Source organism: Loxodonta africana, chromosome 9, assembly GCF_030014295.1.
Source record: "Loxodonta africana isolate mLoxAfr1 chromosome 9, mLoxAfr1.hap2, whole genome shotgun sequence".
Lineage (NCBI taxonomy): Eukaryota > Metazoa > Chordata > Mammalia > Proboscidea > Elephantidae > Loxodonta > Loxodonta africana.
In genome coordinates this window covers 46,570,185-46,590,261 of record NC_087350.1, presented here as the reverse complement: position 1 = coordinate 46,590,261, position 20,077 = coordinate 46,570,185, and the positions used below count along the sequence as shown (strand labels likewise).

General features: G+C 49.9%; 2 protein-coding genes across 5 annotated transcripts in view; both read left to right on the top strand.

Moving 5' to 3' along the window:
• LRRC8A (leucine rich repeat containing 8 VRAC subunit A) overlaps positions 1 to 9,978 on the top strand; it is a 36,630-nt gene extending 26,652 nt beyond the window's left edge. For 3 of the 4 annotated variants that reach the window (XM_003407662.4, XM_064291346.1, XM_023544853.2), the window contains one exon: positions 773 to 2,716. In XM_003407662.4, the coding sequence (XP_003407710.1) occupies positions 773 to 1,048 (276 nt within the window). In that variant the 3' untranslated portion in view covers positions 1,049 to 2,716. Of the gene's footprint in view, positions 1 to 772; positions 2,717 to 9,868 lie in introns of those variants that run through there. The other variant, XR_010323008.1, reaches the window with a different exon arrangement.
• On the top strand, positions 1,070 to 19,464 carry PHYHD1 (phytanoyl-CoA dioxygenase domain containing 1). Its single transcript, XM_064290835.1, has 13 exons — positions 1,070 to 1,181; positions 1,534 to 1,673; positions 5,685 to 5,813; positions 9,869 to 10,027; positions 14,265 to 14,340; positions 14,499 to 14,546; positions 15,417 to 15,472; positions 15,558 to 15,620; positions 16,276 to 16,297; positions 17,570 to 17,698; positions 17,799 to 17,915; positions 18,801 to 18,927; positions 19,033 to 19,464. Exons 1-13 carry the CDS (start codon positions 1,070 to 1,072, stop codon positions 19,076 to 19,078), a joined length of 1,224 nt encoding a protein of 407 aa, XP_064146905.1. The 3' UTR covers positions 19,079 to 19,464.
• The last annotated feature ends 613 nt before the right edge of the window (positions 19,465 to 20,077 follow it).

Here is a 20,077-nt window from a genome sequence, read left to right as displayed (position 1 = left end):
GTGGGTTCAAACGCCGACCTTTCAGGTAGCAGGCAAGCGCTTAACCACTGCACCATCAGGAAACTTGGGAAAATCAGAATAGGAGTTCTGAGTGGCAAATACTGGGCCTGCTGCACTCATGATCAGCCTGTGACACGACAGATGGGGAAACTGAGGCCCAGGGAAAGAATGTAACACAGCTGGGATTCTCTCTTCCCTGTTGGTAAGCTCTCCCCAGTTCTCAAACAGTTTGGGGTGTGGAATTTTCTCAATGTGCTGCTCTGCTTGCATAAGTTGTTCTTAAACCTTGGCAGCTGTGACCAATAGCCTCACCTGGCTTCTGGTGAACCCTGGGGTATCGGGGTGGAGCTGATAGTGACTGGCTAGTATTTTATGCTTCTTACTATGCCACATGCTGGGGGACAGCAGGGAACAGGCAGATCCTGTCCTGCCCTCTTAGAGCCCACAGTCCAGGGGAAGACAGACAAGTAACCAGGCAGTTTCACCATGGAGGTATCATGGTGGGGGCATGGGTGCCATAGGTTTACCCAGGAGAATGTCAGGGAAGGCTTCCTGGAGGAGGTGACTGCTGAGCTGAGACCTAATGGACAGGTAGAAGATAGCCAGACTTTGGCCCAGATGGTGCTGGTGCCCAAGGTCCTGGAGAGCTGGAACGGGCATCAGAGGAGGTGCTGGTGCCTGGAGGAGGGAGAGAAGGGAAGCCCTGGGCCCAGAGGCCCCGCAGCCTGAGCCACATCCATCTTACTTTCACCCTCTGCTCCTTCCCCTCCAGATTGAGGCCCTGCCACCGGAGCTCTTCCAGTGCCGAAAGCTGCGGACCCTGCACCTGGGCAATAACGTGCTGCAGTCACTACCCTCGAGGGTGGGTGAGCTGACCAACCTGACCCAGATTGAACTGCGAGGCAACCGGCTAGAGTGCCTGCCTGTGGAGCTGGGCGAGTGCCCGCTGCTCAAGCGCAGCGGCCTGGTTGTGGAGGAGGACCTGTTTAACACGTTGCCACCTGAGGTGAAGGAACGGCTCTGGAGGGCCGACAAGGAGCAGGCCTGAGTGCTGGCAACCAGCAGGACCATGGGGCTGGCCCAGAGCAGACAGCAGCGGGACCACCGAGGAGGTCCTCAGGCCCAGGAGGGCCAGGCTTTGCTCCTCCCAGAAGTCCGGGGATGGCCAGCCCAGCCTCTTGGTCGGGCAGGAGCCTGGGGCAGGATGTGAGCTGGGCCAGGGCGAGAGGACAGTGCCTGAGGGGCTGGCCCCTTTTCTTCCTCTGAAACTCATGCCCCCCCAGGGCAGGCGCCTGTTGGGGGAGATCAGAGGACTGTGCAGTATTTGGACAATCAGGGCCTCCTCACTGGAGGCCATTTCTGCCCCAGCGGCTGAGCCGACGCCAGAGGTCCAGGGACACCTACTTAGCTCTTGGTATTTATTTTTCACTACATCCCATCTTCTCCCTCTAGATAAACATTCCCAAAGAAGTTCAGCTCAAATGGAGGGTGTTTATGGAAGGGTGGGCTGTGTCTCCCCTTTTTCCTTTTTAGTGATGCCGCTGGCATTTAATACCCACCCCGATTTGAGCAGAGGGGTCCCGGGTGAACCAGCCATGGAATGGTCGGTCACCCCCACTGGTGCCGGGCTGGGCTCTGGCAGCACGGCCCATGGGAGAGCAGGCCGCCAGGTGGTGAGGCCAGGCCTGGGGCTTGCCTCATCAGTTTTTGTGGCAGTTTCAGAATTTTTTTTTTTTTTTTAAGTAAAAAGTTTTTTTTTTAAAGCTTTGACAATGGGTGGTTTGGGTATTAAGAAGAAAAAAATTGCTAAAAAAAGAGAGACACTAAAAAAGGCCAGTGAGTTGGATTCTCAGGGTGGGGTAGCAGTTTCCCTTGAGCAAAGAAGCAAGAAATTGAATTGTATTTCCTTTCCCTGGGGTGTGGGGTGCAGGATGTCTTCCGAACCTGGTATGACCTTGGTCTAGTTCTGCTTGTTCCTCTCCTTGCCTGGGGCAGGGTGTTGTTTTTTAATTTTTTTGGTCTCTTGTTTTCTTTCTTCTCCATGTGTCTTGGCACTCATTTCTGTGGCTGTTGGCCAAGGGGAATGTTCTGGAACTGCCAATAAGGGAGGAAAATGAGTCTGGCTAACCCCCAGATGATGGTGCTCCATCTTCCCCTTCCCCGATGCACCCAGCCCACCCTCCACACACAGTGTTAAGGAGCTGAGAGGAGCTATTTCACCTGGCCTCTGTTTCCCCACCTCATGTGTCATGGGTTTGTCCAGTGCCACCACTAGCCTCAGCTGCTTATGTCAACCCTGTCACTACCCAGTCCTTCAGAACGGACACTTAGAGGAAGAGTTGGATGGGGAAGTCACTGCTGACAGGGCAAGCTCCCCAGTTTTTGGTTTGAAGCTAGCTTCTATCCAGGGCACCCGGCACACAGCACGGTCAGCGCCTAGTGGTGGGAAGCCACCTTGCTTTAGATCAGTCAGTTGGGCCTTTGTCTTAAAAGGGTCTCCGCCTTAGAGCAATCACTGAGACACTAAGGTACATTTTAGCATCTCGTCTTAATGAGTATGTCTGTCTGTCTCTCCACTTGTTTTCTGCGTCGCGTCTTCAGATGTAACCCTCAGAAATGATGCACACTAGCCTCTAACCATGAAGCAATCCGTTACTTTTGGGTCTGAACTTGTAGACTCGGTTCAAATATCAAATAAACCTATAACAGAAAGTAACCTTTGGAAGTCTCCATGTCATGGGGGAACCCTTCCCTCGCCTCTCTGAGGCCTGCTGGGCCTCGTCAATTAGTTTGTTGAGTGACCCTTTATTGGACACCAGCAGAATAGTTACCTCTGCTCATCTCTACCCCACTAAACTGTAAGCTCCTTGGAGGTAGGCACTGGAGGTTTGGAGCTATTCATGAGCTGGATGGGGTGTCTGCTGTATGCCAGGCACAGGGCCCTGGCTGGGGATCTCACAGCCAGCACATGGTCAGCCTTTCCAGTTGCCTGTGGTTTGCTCTGAGGAGCTTTGATGGATGCGGAGAGGGAGAGGAGGGCACTGAAATGGGATCCAGCTGTCCTGGGCTCCTGTCCCAGCTCAGTCATCCCCTGTATGAAGCTGGGTAGCTCTTTTCCCTCTGGTGTCCTCAGTATCTCCATCTGTACAATGGGAATTCCACTTAGTGCTCTCAGAAGTCCTTTGCATTTCCAACAGCAAGTCCCCACAGCTTTACAGAGGTGGGTCTGAGAGCCCCAGTGGGAGGGTCTGACTGGGCTCTCCTTTGGGGGCCTGCTGAAGTTGCTGGAGTCAAGGGCAGAAGATCAGGGTGGTTCAGAGAGCTGCCTTCAGATCCCAGCTCTGCCATTTATTTTATGTGGAGTTTCGTCTTGTTTTCCTCATTTGTAGATCACGGTTGTGGTGCCAATTATACAGGTTGGTAGAGTTTTTAGCGGAAGGCCCTGAGTACCCAATAATTGTTCTCATATCTTCCTTCTGGACCAGGGAGGCTTGTGCTAGACTGACATGAGGGCCCTGGGGCAGGAGTTTTGGGTGAGGAGGAGAGCCATTGTGTCTGATATTGACATTGGTCTTAATGATTAAACCTGAGTTGCTGCTAGGTACGGTATGTCCTCTTTCCGTGGGGACTCTGACCCCAGTGGCCTCAGGACTGAGCTGAGACCCCCCTCCCTCTTCTGCCCCTGTCGTGGGGTTTCTGATTGGGAGGCTGAGCGGCTGAGCTGGAGCCCCCTCTGAAACCCCCTTTTGTATCTCCTCAGTGGAGATCTTCCCCTCCTGTGTGGCCTCTTAGCCTCCCCATCAGCCCCCTACCCCACCCTAGCCCCACCTCAGCCTTGGAGCCACCCAGTGCCCAGAGCACAAGGGTTGGATCTGGAACTTGTTAGCCTTTGGAAAAAACAACAATGTGGAAATCACCGCCCACTACTTCCCAAAGCCTGAGCAGAATGAACAAATAGTGGGAAGCAGAGACGTGCCTCCCATACACCCCTCCTTAAGCTGAAGGTACTCCGCTCCGCTTAAAAGACAGTGGTAGTCCTTTCTCTGATTACAGCAGCAATCTGGAAAACCTGGGAAAGCTCAGAAAATAAAATCAAAATGTCCTCACTTCCCACCATCCGGAAGACCTCTTGCTAGCATTTGGTGAACAATTAACATTAGTAGGCACTGTGCCAGGCGCTATGCAAAGCTCTTTCTACAGTAAAGCACTGGTTTTATTCAACCCTCATAGGAGTTACCTGTTAGCCCAAATTACAGATGGGGAAAGTAAGGCCCGGGTGTGCTCAAGGTTTCACAATAATGCCTTACTAACCTCTCCTGGGAGCCTTTCTCTGGGTAGGGGAGGATGTTCTGAGGGGAGATCCCCTCAATGCCTGGCTGGCCCAGCCTGAGGGGACCGTGTAGCCAGACAAATGACAAGCATCTCTCTGTCTTTGTTGGGTGATTGCATTAGAAAGGGACTGTGACAGCCGGGAATGCACCCTGCCTCAGGTGGACTGTGTCTCAACTGTGTTTCTGTCATGATTCCCCTTCAGCCTGCCACCTTCACCTAGCCTACCCCGGCTGAGCTGCTTCCCCATCATCTGCAGGAGCGAGGAAGGGGTGGGGGGGGCACCCCTCCCAGCCCTCCAGAAGCCTGGACAGCTTGAACAAAGCATCAACTCCCAGTGCTGTGGCCCAGAAAACACGACTTGATTTGGGGCCAAGTCACTCCAGAGACACTCTGTCCTGCTGCCATTCAGAAAGCTGTCATTTCGGGGAAGGCCAGTGGCTGGTTTTTCAGAAGCTGCAGCAGCCAGAGAGTGGCCCTGTCAGCTGCCCAGCGGGACTAACTGGGGGAGGGTAGGCGTGCTTATGCTGTTCTGACCCCCAGGCTCGCCTGTGCCAGCCCACCTGAGACACCAAACATCTTGGGCATGGGGTTGGGGAGTGAGAGCCACAGGCTTCTCACTCATTCTGAGAACCCAGGCCCCCACTCTCTCGCCCCTTCCTCATTCTGAGTGAGATACCCCTGTCTACCCTATCCTCTGAGTGTCAGACTAATCCGTAAATCCCTTTCTGTAATCCTCCCAGGGCTGAGAGTTTCAGGATCTGTGTCAGAGCTGGGAGGGGCCTGAACAATTCTCTGAGGGCTCTCTTCACCTTAGGAATGCAAAGCCACTCAGGGCCTGGTCTCCCTAGACCCACCCTGTGTCCCCACCTACATGTCCATACCGGTCGTCCGGGAACCTTCTAATCCTCCCTTGAGGTGAGGCTCATCAGAGGCACGCAGCAGTGGCTCTGGGATTGAGACTCAGGTGTACTTTTGCCAGTCCAGCTTCACTGCCCCAACACTCTCAGAACACAATTTCTGCGCACCTGGTAAGCAGCCAGGCCCGGCTTCTGGAAAGAAGTCGGGAGGGAGCCGTTATGGAGATTGGGGAGGGCTAATCCTGGATTAGCTGTGGGGGAAGAGCCCAGGGCATGGAGCTGGGGCAAAGGTAAGGGTCACTGCCTCATCCAGGGGCAGAAGAAGTGAGAGAGAGTGGGAGGGCTGGGGTCAGCCTGGAGAAGCCCCAGGGAGGTCTATATGTGTTTGGAAGACATGGGTGGTGGCTTTAGGTTTTCTCTGGGTAGGGAAGGGTTAAGTCCTCCCGGGCCTTCCAGGCTTCCGTCAGACTTCCTCCTGAACTTTCTCCTTTCCAGCGACTGGGCACACAACACCCAGAACTATCCAGAGCCATCCGTGGGCCCTACGTTGTCCCCATGGTCTATTTGAGCCCCTCACAGCTCCAGAAGGTAGGGGCCTGCGAGGTGGGGGACTGGCAGGGTCAGGTAAGGGTGGGAGGTCTGGACCCTGAGTCATCGCCAGGAACTCAGTCCCACCTCCTGCTGTTTTAAAAGGCAGAGAAAAATGGGACCCAGAGAGGTCAGTTCCCAACCACCCACCTAACTTCTACACATACAGTCCTAGGCATCCAGATGACAGGAGTGTGTGTGTGTGTGTGTTAGGATGTCCTCCCAGGTCCCCTTTCCGACAAACACCACGACGGTTTAACCCATGGGAGTTAGAGCCACACAGACTTAGTTTGTTCTTGATTGCAAGAAAAAAATACCTAATAATACAGAAAAGCTCAGAGAAGAAAATGAAAATTACTCATAAATTCCTATGCTGGAAGACTTAATGTTTTGGTATTCAGTCTCATACTCTGTTAAAGTAAATCATAATATTTGCCATTTAATGAGTGTCTTATAAAGGCAGTACTATATTATCCCCAGAATCCCTGAGTGGTGCAAATGATTAAGCACTCCACTACTAACTGAAAGGTTGGGGTTCAGACCCTCGTAGAGGTGCCTGGGGCCTTGGTGGTACAGTGGTTAAGCATGCGGCTGCTAACCAAAAGGTCAGCAGTTAGAATCCATCAGCTGCTCTTTGGAAACCCTATGGGGCAGTTCTACTCTGTCCTATAGGGACATGAGTCGGAATTGACTCAACGGCAATGGGTTTGGGGTTTTTTGGGTTTTAGAGGTGCCTGGTGATCTGCTTCCAAAAGGTCACAGCCTTGAAAACCCTGTGGAACACAGTTCTACTCTGACACACATAGAGTCACTGAGTGGGAATCAACTTGACAGCAATTAACATCAACAACACTAGCAAGGTCCCTGTGCAGTACAAGCGTTTTATACTTGGCAATTTGAACTCACCCAGCAGCATCATGGAAGAAAGGCCTGGTGATCTTCCATAAAGATTACAGTCAAGAAAACCCTATGGAGCGATTCTACTCTGGAACACATGAGGTCACCATGAGTCAGAATTGAGTCAGTGGCAACTGTTTTTTAGTTTTGTGGATTGTGTTATCCCCATTTGACAGTCTGAGGGTCAGACAGGGGAAGGAACTTTCCCAAGTTCCCACAGCAGGTAAGATACCTGTTTGTAGCTAGCTCATTTTCATTTCACAGTGTATCAGGAACATAGCCTTGTGCCTGTAAATATTTTTTCTACACCATGATTGTTATCAGCCAAGTTGTGTTCCAGTGCGGATAAAGCATAATTTGTTTAATCCCCTTGTGTTGAGCATTTAGGTTGTTTTCAATTTGTTGCTGTCATTAAACAATACTCAATCACGCTCATATTTACATCCTTGCTCCACTATCTGCTAGTACCCAAAGGAGGAATTCCTAGCGGTGAGTTTACTAGATCAAAGGTGTGCACAGTTTGCCGTGGATGGCTCAGTTCCCAGGGAAGCAATTTTCAGCTTCATATTGATGAAGATTACCTTCCCAACTTGCAAAGCTGCCCAGAGAGAGAAGGGCTGTAGTGCATGGTGGTGAACTAGTATTTGGCATGTGAAGGCCAGACCTGGGTATCCATGAAGGGGGACATCGGGGCAGAGTTTGTAATTGGAAATCAGACACTTCATGGTAGGCTCAAGAGGTGACTTCTAATATCCCTGTTTAAGGCTACAACTTTATAATTCTCTGCAGGAAAACATGCAGATATTCTTTCTCTTCTTATCTCTTAATAAAGCCTCAGCATATGAGGACTAGAGGCAAAGCAGAATAGGCCATTCAGCTTTAACTCCCCCACTAACTGTCCACTGCACTCAGGATAAAGCCCAGTGCCTTGCCTACACCTACAAAGGCTTCTGCCCTCACGCTGAGCTCTCTCCTCATGTTCTGTCCTCCCTCAGGGGCTTTATATACCCTGTTCCCTTCCCGCTGTCTAGAATGCTCTTCCATATCTCTTCACCAGCTGTCACCCATTATCCAGCAGGTCCCCTCTTTAAGTGTCACTTCCTGCTGAGACCCTTCCCTTCCCCCATCTGGTTTATGGTAAGTCCTTCTGCTATTTGTTCTTTTTGTTGTTTTTGTTGAGAATATAGACAGCAAAACATACCAATTCAACCATTTCATGTACAATCCAGTGACATTGCTTACTTCAAGTTGTGCAACCATTCTCACCCTCATTTTCTGAGTTGTTTCTCTGCCATTAACATAAACTCACTGCCCCCTAAGCTTCCTATCTAATTTTTCAAGTTGCTGTTGTCACTTTGATCCCATATAGATAGTTCTTAAAAGAGCATAATGTTCAAGGCAGACATTTTTTTAGTTAAACTAAACTACTGTGTGGTTTTAAGAAAACTGCAGGGGATATTTTTGGTTTAAAGTTTAAATATTGTCTCAGGGCAATAGTTTCAGGGATTCCTCTAGCCCCCATGGCTCCAGAAAGTCTGGATTTCATGAGAATTTGAAATTCTGTTGTGCATTTCCCCCCTTTTGATCAGGATCCTTTTATAGAATCTTTAATCAAAATATTCAGTAATGGTAGCTGGGCACCATCCAGTTCTTGTCTCATGGCAAAGGAGTACTAATTTTTTAATTTTGTTTTAGGTGAAAATTTACGTAGCAAAGTAGGTCCCCATTTAACAATTTTTACACAGGTTGTTCCATGACATTGGTTATAATTTGTACAATGTCAGCTTTCTCATTATTTCCGTTCTGTTTGTTCTATTTCTGTTGATCTAGCTTCCCTTCCCCTCCTTGCCTTCTCATCTTCGATTTTGGGTAAATGTTTACTGTTTGGTCTCATATAGTTGATTGTTTAAGGAAGCACATTACTCACAGGTGATATTGTTTATTTTCTAAGCCAATCTATTTTCTGGCTGATAGGTGACCTCCAGAAATAGCTTCAGTTCCAAGTTCAAAGGTTATCTCAGAGCAATAGTCTCAGGGATTCCTCTAGGGTCTATGAATCCAATAGGCCTGGTCTTTCTTAGGAATCTGAATTTTGTTCTACATTTTCTGTCATTCTGTCTGGGACCTTCTACTGTGTCCCTGGTCAGAATGGTCAGAAGTGGTAGCCAGGCACCATCTAGTTCTTCTGGTCTCAAGTTAGAAGAGGCTGTGGTGCATGTGGGCTTTTAGTCCTGTGAACTAGCTTCTTCTCTGACCCTTTGATTTCCTTCATTCTCTTTTGCTCCATATGAGACCCATAGTTGTATCTTAGGTGGCTGCTCACTAGCTTTTAAGACCCCAGATGCTACTCACCAAACAAGGATGTAGAACATATCTTTATAAACTACATTATGACAATTGACTAAGTTGTCTCCCGAAACTATGGTCCTGTGCCTTTTAACCCAGTAAACCAATACCATGAGTTGTTTGGATACGTCTAGAAAACCTCCGTCACTGTGCTGTCTATGTGTTTTGCTACATATATGGGTATATATGCAGCACACACTAACATGTATATACATATCCCTACGGATACACCTATACATGCATGTACATGTACTCACATATGCCTTCCTATACATATACACGCATCCATATCCACCTACATAATCACACACGTATTTTTGATTGTTGTTACTATTGTCACAAATTGTATATGTTATAGCATTTACTGAAATTGTCCCTTTTTCTTGTGTATGTTCTCTTGTTCTTGAAGCCCCCCCCCCTTCCCTTCCTTGCACTCAACACAGTTTATGACTGTACTTTTTTTTGCATGGTGATTTATTTATTATCATTCTCCTTCACTAGACTGTAAGTTCTGTGAAGGCAGGGATCATGGCTGTCTCGCTCATTACTGGGTCTTCAGGTCCTAAAACGGATGCTCCATCAATATTAGTTGGATAAAGAAATGAGATTGAATTCCCATCTGACCGAAGCTCATTGGAGGGGAAGAGCAAAAACACCTCCCTTTCCTCCTTCCTTCATTCAAGCAGCCAATATTGATTGCCCATCCCTGGGTGCCAGATGCCATGCTGGTGTGAGGGACAGAGAGCCAAGAACAAGACATTTGCAGCTGTTGGTTTGGGGGAGGGCTCAAACCAGTTGTCTTAAGGAGGCTTTGAGGGCAGGAATCTGAGTCTAATTCCTGCCTGCAGTTCCAGGAGGATGGATTCCTGGTTCTGGAAGGATTCCTGTCTGCAGACGAATGTGTGACCATGCAGGAAAGAATTAGCGAGATAGTGGCCAAGATGGATGTTCCTCTCCATTGCCAGACAGAATTTTCCACCCAGGAAGAGGAGCAGCTCAAAGCCCAGGTGGGTGCCAAGGGCAGATGAAGATAAGATCTGGTCTTTGATATGGGGGGCGGGGGGGGGAGGCTCAGCCCCCAGCCAGAACAGTAGCCTGGAAGGGAAGACCCCAAGACCCACAGGCTTTTTCTGATAACAGACCAGGCTCTGAGGCATCCGTGTGCCAGGCACCATGAATGTATAAGGTAGGCATTATTGTCCTCATTTGACAGGTGGGGAAAAGGAGGCTGAGGTTGGTGAGCCTTACCCTAAATGGCACAGTTAGTAATTGATAGAGGTAGGATTTGAACCCAGATCTGCCTGATACAAGTACTGTTCTGCTGTACTTCCTCAGTAGTTCTCCTGAACACAAGGGCCTTTTTGTGGTCAGCAACCCAGAATGAGCCAAGTGATGCTAATGGGCCCACCTGTGTAAGTCTCTCCCCCAGTGGCACTAGATTCTGTTTATTTCCCCCCTGTTTGAGATGGATACATTGAAACTCAGAGGGGGTTCTCCCACAGAGTTCTTGTAATCCTTTGTGCTGTGATCTGACTTTATAAGCCTCTCTGCGGCAGTGCAGCCAAGGCGAAGCACTGGTCCAGGCACACTAATGGGGCTCATGCACACTCAATGCCAAGGAACTCCTGCCATCTGGTGGGCAGGGAGGGCATTACAGTGACCAGAAGCCTTGCATCCAAGAGAGTGGGGACTTGTACTCCTTGGGTAAAGGGTTACAGAAGGACAGTTTCCTCCAAGTAGTTCATCTAATTTGGCCAACGCCTACCTTCCAGGTGGGGAAAGATGAGATGGGAGGACCTGCGGCCAGAGACAGTCACCCAAGGGCTCAAAGGAGTGAGGGGCCCGAATCTTGTGCCCTCCAAGCTGCTGAGAATATTCCAGAAATCAGAGGGTGGATGGGTGGAGGGAAGGATGGGAGAAGAAAGTGTATATATCTTGGTTTATAACCCTCAACATTCACTATTCATATTGCGCAAAACTGAAATGGGCACTTAAAAAAAAAAAAAGATTGCTGGGGGTCCTGTCTAATTCCCCCTTCTGGGTGAGCTCCACATTTCATTCTTCGAGTTATTTTATAACTCTGCAAGCTGTGTGAAACTGGTAATAATGCACATGATATTGTCCATAGAAATGGGCAGACCCTGGCCAGGTGGGGCTTGCGGGCAGATGGGAGCCTCTCCGGAGACTAATAATGCCGCTGATACATTGTATGGAAAAACCCTGCCATGTGAAATGGGCAGAAAACATTTATGACACATCCCGCCAGAGGTCTCTCCTGGGTCTGAAGATCCCAACCGGAATAGTGTCATATTTTTTGGTGACAATTATTGCCCTGTGGAGAGGCTGATTTTGCACCTATTTACAAATCCATTTTAGCATTTCTTATTGCCTATATATGTGTGAGGAAACCCTGGTAGTGTAGTGGTTAGGTGCTATGGCTGCTAACCAAAAGATTGGCAGTTCAAGCCCACCAGGTGCTCCTTGGAAACTCTATGGGGCAGTTCTACTCTGTCCTATAGGGTCGCTATGAGTCAGAATCGACTCGTCGGCAGTGGGTGGGTATTATATATGTGTGATCCTTGGAATTCCTCTTTGAACCAGTTGTAACGTCTCACTGGTTCCCTCGCTAACTGACAAGTTAATTAACAAGTTAAACAAAATCTTGGACACATGTCTATTAGCATCGTCAGCTTTAATATTATCATCAATTATGCTCTCCTGACTTATTTCCCTCACGCTGACCGCAGTGCAGAGGAGCTAAGAATGCTAAAAACAGCTTTTAGCTTTCAGTGGAAGGGCTTTGAAAGGAGCCAGGCAGGAAATCCAGTTGAGTCACGTAGGCTGAGTCTGAGAGCAGATACACATGTGAAGGAGTAAGGCTGTGGCCACCTGGGTTGCTGGTACCACTCAGCTCCAGTTGCATCACCACATGGGAGGGTAGGCACGGTCTTCATTTGTAAAATGCTTCCTGCTGAGGAGGGAGATAAATATGATGGCAGGGCAAGGGTGGCTAAAGCCATAAGGAAAACATGGGACATCTTCCTGGTAGAACACCATTTGCATGTGATGTTAAGAAATTTAAAACATTACATTACAATTAACAAGGTTATGTTGGTTTGGAGGCTTAAGATCATGATTTCATGGGACATTCCAGGTAATTGACCTAATAACGTTTAGTGAGCTCCTCTTCCTAGCTTGTTATGTAATGTAGTACTTGGGGTCTTAAAAGCTTGCAAACAGCCATCCAAGGTACAAAAAAAAAAAAAAAACCTGTTGCCGTCGAGTCGATTATGACTCACAGTCACCCTATAGGACAGAGTAGAACTGCCTCATAGGGTTTCCAAGGAGTAGCTGGTGGATTCGAACTGCTAACCTTTTGGTCAGCAGCCAAGCTCTTAACTACTATGCCACCAGGGCTCCCCAAGGTACAATAAGTGGTCTCTTTTTTATTCTCATGGCACTGGGTGGGTTTTTATTCTCCTGGAGCAACAGAGGAAGAGGGAAGTCAGAAATAGGAGGCTATATTATGTATGGTTAATTGCCTCCGTGAAGAACGGCTCCCTTTGTCATGAGACCAGAGGAACTGGGTGGTTTCTAGCTATTACTGAACGTTGTGAACAGCGATTCTATAGAAGAATCCTAATCAAAATTTTCATGGACTCCAGTCTTTCTGGAGCCATGAGGCTAGATGAACCCCTGAAACTATTGCCCTGACATAATCTTTAAATCTTAAACCAAAAATATCCCCTGAAGTCTTGAAACCAAACAATAGTTTAGCTTAACTAGTAAAAAATGTCTGCCTTCTTCTAAGAACTATCTATGTGGGATCAAAGTGACAACCCAACCAACCCAGTGCCGTCGAGTCGATCCCAACCTATAGAGACCCTATAGGACAGAGTAGAGCTGCCCCATAGGGTTTCCAAGGAGCACCTGGCGGATTTGAACTGCCAACCCTTTGGTTAGCAGCCGTAGCACTTAACCACTATGCCACCAGGGTTTCCAGAGTGACAACAGCAGCTTGAAAGTTTAGGCAGGAAGATCAGAAGGCAGTGAGTTTATGTTAACGGGGGAGGAACAACTCAGAAAAGGAGGGTGAGAATGGTTGCACAACGGGAAGGATGTGATCCATGTCACTGAATTGTACATGTAGAAATCGTTGAATTGGTGTATGTTTTGCTGTGTATATTCTCAACAACAACGACCATGAATTTTTTAATTAACAAAAATAGCTTTTTAAAAAAATTTTTATGGAGTTGAAAATATACAAACAAAACGTTCACCGATTCAACCATTTCCGTGTAGAATTCAGTGACATTGATAATGTGCTGTGGGTGCAGCCATCACAAGGGTAGGTCATTAAGAAAACAGAAAACGATTAGTAACAGTTTATATTTATTTGCATTCAGCCATGCCCTCACTAAGTGTTTTATACATAATCGTGATAATAGAAGCCAATCCTCCCATGACACTCACCACATTCCAAGGACTGTGCTCGAGCTTCATGCGTGTATCAGCCCGTAGTCGTTCCAGTGCCCTGTACGAGCAGTATGATTGATACTATCTGTACTTTACGGATGAAACCAAGGCCAGAGAAGTTCAGTACTGTGGCTGTGGTCACACAGCTAGTCAGTGGCAGAGCTGGGAGTTGAGCCCAACTATTACAGAGCCCTGGTGTTGCAATGGTTAAGTGCTTGGCTGCTAACTGAGAGGTTGGTGGTTTGAACTCACCCAGCTGCTCCACAGGGTCACTGTGAGTCAAAATCGACTCCACAGCACCTAACAACAATTCTAGCTTCAGAGTCTACTCTCGACTGTTATGAGATTTAGCCTCTGGCTGAAGCCCCCAACAATTTGGGGGAGGTGAGTCCTATTATTATTCCCATTTTACAGATGAGAGAAGCAAGGCCTGGAGAGGTAAAATGAGTAGCCCAAGGCTACCTGGGAACAAGGCCTGTTTGATTCTAGCACCTGTTTTCTTAATCACAACACTGTCAAGCAGAGCGTAAGAGTCACATGACTTATGAAAAGGTTTGCAAGAAATTTCGTGCTTGTAGTCAGGCAGTGCTTCAGGCATCTGAAGTTCCAATTTACTGTCCTGCGCTTCTGTGACCAAGTCTGGGAAGCATGGAGGGGGTTCTGTACCCCTGTGGGGGTGGGAGGTGTCTGAATCTTGCCTCATTCTTTGCCAGGCCCAGCTCTGAACCCTGATGTTCTCTCTGCCCCCTTGATATCTTCTCACCACAGGGCAGCACAGACTATTTCTTGAGCAGCGGTGACAAGATTCGATTCTTCTTTGAGAAAGGTGTTTTTGACAAGGAAGGTTCGGAGCTGGGGGCCTAGAGGTGTGGGGGAGCCAAGGTGAGGGTGGGCTGGACTTAGGTATCTATACCCCAGGGCTGGAAGGGTGCTGAGGTCAGCTGCCCATGGGAGGATGGACTCTGGCTCTTCTTTTGCCTTGACCTGTTCCTTGTGCCATAGGCAATTTCCTGGTCCCTCCAGAGAAGTCCATCAACAAAATTGGCCATGGTGAGCAGGGTGTGGGAGGGCAGGAAAAAAATGGGGAAACTGAGGCCTAAAGAGATTAGGGGCCTTGCCCAAAGACCACAGTAAGCTAGTGGCCGGGCAGCTGGTGTTTCTGGTTGCAGGCTCCCCCTGGCCCTGCTCTTTTGCATCTTATGATGCCAATCATGTGATGGTCAGTCGAGATGCTGCCACCACACCACTGGGAAGAGGGGTCCACTCAAGTTACCCCCCAGTGCAGATGGGCGCATGTAGGCCCCTCAGCTCTCTGCTGCCTGGTCTGGGGGTGATTGAGACCCCACAAATGGGGAGTTCCTAGTTCCTTGGTACAACTGCTTCCTGGAGCCTCTTCAAGGGGCACCTGACATACTGTCATCGTTCCTATTCAGTTATGCTCAAAAGCAAGCCAGGAAACCCTCACTTTTTGAAATAACAATAATGATGGCAAATCGTGATAATGAGTGACTGTTCTGTGCCAGCCCCTGGGCTATAGCTGTACGTGTGTTAGCCCACTGAGTCCTCCCAGCAGCCCTGGGAAGCAGGGCTAGTCTTCTGGTCCCCATTTTACAGAGGAGGAAACTGAGGCTTACAGGAGAGGAATGGAGAGTGCTACCAAGTGATGGGCCCCTTGGAGCCCGTCATCCTCCATGAGGAACGGGGAGTCAGGGCTGGAGGGAGGTTCCCAAATGGCAGGAAGGTCAAGAGTAAGGTCATGGGTGGGATGACGCCTGGGGTGGGATAAACAAACCAAGTTTAATGCACACAAAATAGGTGAGAATGTCAAAATGAAGCCTGAGTCTGGGTGCCCCAAACTAGGCATGGGAGGGATGCATGGGGGCCAGGGGCTGGCCACTCAGCCCACTTCTGTCCCTGCAGCTCTACATGCCCTTGACCCAGTCTTCAGGTGTGTCACACACTCCCCCAAGGTGCAGGTGAGCAGAGGATGAGGTGAGGGCCAGGTGGCTGGGCCAAATGGGCATGTGGGCAGGCCAGCAGTGTGACCTCTGCCCCTTCCAGGCCTTGGCCAGGAGTCTTGGCCTCCAGATGCCCGTGGTGGTGCAGAGTATGTACATCTTCAAGGTGAGCTCTCTGTCTCCCCAAACCTCAGTTTCCCTTCTATAAAATGGGCACAGTCCTCACACCAAGCCCCTCCTTACAATGGGCCAAAACCTGCTTCCCCAAGGAATTAAGAATTATTATTTACTCAGCACAACCCATATAAAATTGCTCTCATCTGGCACTTAGTTGGTGCTCAGTTAAGATTTGGTGGTAGGAGAGAAGGGGCTCCCCAAAACTCTTTCCTCCCTTCTTTGCCTATCAAAATGCTCTGCTCTCAGCTTTTAAGGCCCAGCTTAGTGCCACCTCCAAGAAGCCTTCCAGATTCCCTGAGAAGGAAAGGGGTCCATCTCAACCTGAGGGTGAAAGGCATAACCGCTGGCCTCGTCTTCACCTCTTTTCTAGCCCTCATTTCATTTTGTGCTGTGCTCTTAGGCTTGCAAATGCTGACTCCTGCTTACACTGGGAGCTCCCTGTTGCACAGGGTGGTTTTCCTCTTTGCATCCCCCAAAACCTGGCACATGGTAGGTGCTCAACAGCTGAGTGTTGGTGTGGAATCCTTGGAGGTAAACACCTGGGGCCAGGGCAGGAGCATCCTACAAGTCTCAGAGCAAGCCCCTGCACCTCCCACACTCCCCACTCTCTCCTGTCCTCACCAGGCTTTGCTTCTTTCTTTCAGCAACCTCACTTTGGCGGTGAAGGTGAGCTGAGAGCAGGCTGTGGGGCCCAGCAAAGGCCCCAGGCGGGAGATCTGGGACATCAGTGGCTGTCAGGTCTTGGGAAAAAAGGAAAGCTACTGCTGAGAAGTCCTTACTGCTGAGAAGTCCTTAGGCAGGAGGCTGGACCAGGGCAGGAGGATTGGGAGGGAGCCTTGGAGCCCTTGGCACACTGGTTCCTGATCCTGGCAGCAACCCTTATTTGTTAAAAATGCAGATTCCTGGCCCCTGTCTCCTGAGATTTTGATTCAGTAGGGCTGCACAGGCCTGGAAATCTGTGTTTTTAGCAAGTTTCTTGAGAACTGATTCAGCATAGCAATTGCTGATCTAGTTCCAACTCCCACCAGATGCACAGATGCCCCTTACAGCCCCCACTTCTGCTTAGCTACCTCTGGTGACAGGGAGCTCACCTCCTCATAGGAAGCCCTTTCCTTCCTTGCATGAGCCCAAGTCTACCTCCTTGTGACCACCCCCTCCTCCCTGCCATTCAGACCAAGGGCAGTCTGCTGGAGCAATGCCCACCCCCTCCTTGAACCTTCTCTGCCTAAGCCCAGCACCCCCAATTCCTTCAGCCATTCCTCCCCAAAGGCTTTGATGCCCCATGATTAGATACTTTTCTCTGGATGCCATCCAGATTGTCCAAGTCCCTCTTAAAGTCTGGAGCTCAGAAAGACACCAGATTCCCCAGGCAGGAAGGAGGTAAGGCTAGCGCCTCCTTTACTTAGTTACTGCAGACTTTGCTATCTTTGTTCGGTGGTTCTCCACCCTGCCTGGGCCCCAGCATCACTTAGGCAGGTATTTAAAAATACGGGTGATTGGTCATAGCCATCCCTCCCTTTGCACCCAATTTCCCAATCTTACATCATCATCTGGTGGCTAGAGGCTCCTGTCCTTGGTTAAGAACAGTGGCTTTAGCTACTTGGCTGAAATTAAACAATAGTAGCTACTTTTTAGCAAGCAATGTCAGATCAGACCCTATACTATGCACCCTTCATAAGTCATCTCATGGAGTCTTCCAGCAACTGTAAGAGTAAGGTTGTTGCTGGAGCCACTTCCAGTCTGGGAGATCACAGTTTGCAGAAGTGAAATCTCTTGCCCAAAAGTCTTGGACCAGGAAGAGGCAAGATTCTAACGCATCATGGAGAGCCTAGTCCTGGAAGGCTCCAGGAGGACTGGGGGTAGAGGAAGAATGGAGCCAAGGTGAGGCGGGGCCAGCCAAAGGGGTAGGCTTCTCACCCCCAGGCGGGCCTGTCGCAGTCACCCCTCATCAGGATGCCTCCTTCCTGTACACGGAGCCCCTAGGCCGGGTGCTGGGCATGTGGATCGCGCTGGAGGATGCTACACTGGAGAACGGCTGCCTCTGGTTCATCCCCGGCTCGCATACCAGTGAGGATACCTGTCTCTGGCTGTCCACCTGTACCTTCCTTGGGCCCATGGACAGGGACCTGGAGAAAAGAGGAGCTAATGGCTCCAACTTGGCCTGCAGGTGGAGTGTCAAGAAGGATGGTCCGGGCTCCTGCTGGCTCAGCACCTGGCACCAGCTTCCTTGGGTCAGAGCCAGCCCGGGAGAACAGCCTCTTTGTGCCCACACCTGTGCGGAGAGGTAGGAGAGCTGTGGAGGGCAGGGAAGGAGGGGGCCTCGGGCCATGCACATGGGTCCCTGCTCGTTCTGACCACCAGCACCGAAGAGGCTCCCCACAGGGTCATCTGAGACCTGTGACGTTACAGAATGGAAGGTTGGAGCTGGATGGGCATTTAGCAATGTGGTTAATAGCAAGGTCTCTGGATGGGGCTCAAATCCAGACCTGCTACTTATGGGCTGACTCTGTCCAAATGACTGAAACTCTCTGAGCCCCAGTTTCCCCCAGTGTAGAATGGGGAAGAAGGAGCCCTGGTGCTCCTTGGCTGCTAACTAAAAGGGCTCCACGGGAGAAAAGACATGGTGATCTGCTCCCATAAAAATTTACAGCCTATGAAACCCTATGGGGCGGTTCTACCCTGTCATATAGCGTTGGTGTGAGTTGGAATTGACTTGATGGCACACAAGAGTGGGTAAGCATGGCACACAGCAAGTACTCAACAGGTGCTAGCTATTGGTCCACGCTTTTCCTTTTCTAAGAGGGAAAACAGGGGTCCAACTCAGCATTCACTGGCTGAGGTTGTAGCTGATCAGCACAGTATGGACAGCTTCTGCCTGCTTCTGCAAACACCACAGAAGGGGATGCTCTTCTTAAAGCTTGCCAGGGGCACAGGCCACAGCAAAAGGGACTTGATCCCAGGGGAACCCACCTCTAAACAGCACAGCCTCTGACCCTGGAGCAGGCTGCAGAGGCTGAGCAATTAGGGATGGGAATGGGGATAGATGAGGGGACACAGATCTGTTTGAGGGAGGAGGGCCCATGTCTCTTCCTACCCTGGGAAGGGGGAGCCTGGGCTGGTGTTCTCCCAGGTCCAGGGAGGGGACATGACTGGCTTGGGTCCTTGCCAGGGGCCCTCGTCCTAATCCATGGAGAAGTGGTACACAAGAGTGAACAGAACCTCTCTGACCATTCACGCCAGGCCTACACTTTCCACCTCATGGAGGCCTCTGGCACTGTCTGGAGCCCGGAGAACTGGTAGGGAAGGGTGGGTGTGTGTGCCCTGATGATGTCCTGAGGAGGTACTGGAGGCTGGGAGCAGTGAGACCCGCCTCTCGAGGTCATCTCCTTTGTGCTCTGCAGGCTCCAGCCAACAGCTGAGCTGCCCTTTCCACCACTGTACACCTGATGGTCCTCAGCAGGACTGGGGCACTGCCCCTCCCAGGGGAGGCTGCAAACAGTGACAGCATGCCAGGCTGCCTCTCCTGACCTCCCGGCTGCAATGGCGAAGTCGATTCTTTCCTGGGCTTTCCTCTGCTAGTGTCTGTTCCCTGAGCCCAGCAGGCAGCAGGCAAGAGGTGAGGGTGGCAGGAGCAGCAGGGGCTAGATGTGAGGCGTCCCCAAGATCTTGTCTCCCTGCCCTCTCCCTGCCCCAACATATCCTCCTCCTCGAGGTGGCCTCTCAGCATGAAAGTGCTCTGGCCACCTCTCTGCTGGCTTATCTTCTGTCCTCTGAGGTGCAACTCTGATTTGTACTGTATGAGACACTAAATAAAAACAACTTCCAAATGCGGATTCTTGGTCCTTTTCTCCCAGTCAGCCCTGATCTCAAGATGAGCTTGGGAATGAATGTTTGGCAGGTACCCAGACCCTCTGTGGGCACAACTTCCAAATCCAAATCCTGCTTAGCTGGAAGGTCCCTGCAGACTTAGGTCTGGCCCAGAGGTCACACACTGGGGCCACAGGACGAAGCCACTGCAGATGTGTTTTGCTTGGACTTCAGTGTTTTAAAAATGCTTTTAAAAATTGGGAAATTTCACATAAAAATCCAGGCTTTTAAGCTTTTTTGATGAGCAGAAGGTGATAACACAGGACCCACATACTAACATGGCTACCACTGGCTGGAGCTGCCTCTTTAGAGGTATGTGTGCTTTTGGGTCCGGCACGGTTCCCACTTTCCCATCCTCATTCATGTCTGTTACCTGGCTGACATTGGTGAGCAAGTTTGTGACCCTGATTTAGTGTAGCCCCCCACTCTATACATGGACCAACCAAGGCCAGAGGAAAAAGCCCTCTCCCAAGACCACCCAGGGAGTCAGTGGGGCAAAGCTGATGCTGCCTCCATTTGGCAGGCAGTAGAAGGGAGCCTGAAGGAAGGGACAGATTTGTTAAGTCTCCTTTGTGCCCT

Bases quoted from the DNA above. Each gene is read 5' to 3' on its own strand.
- PHYHD1 (XM_064290835.1), top strand. From the start codon at position 1,070: ATGGGGCTGGCCCAGAGCAGACAGCAGCGGGACCACCGAGGAGGTCCT. The intron at 10,028-14,264 runs GTGGGTGCCAAG...TTCTCACCACAG, and splicing joins AGGAGCAGCTCAAAGCCCAG to GGCAGCACAGACTATTTCTT. The intron at 15,473-15,557 runs GTGAGCAGAGGA...TGCCCCTTCCAG, and splicing joins CACACTCCCCCAAGGTGCAG to GCCTTGGCCAGGAGTCTTGG.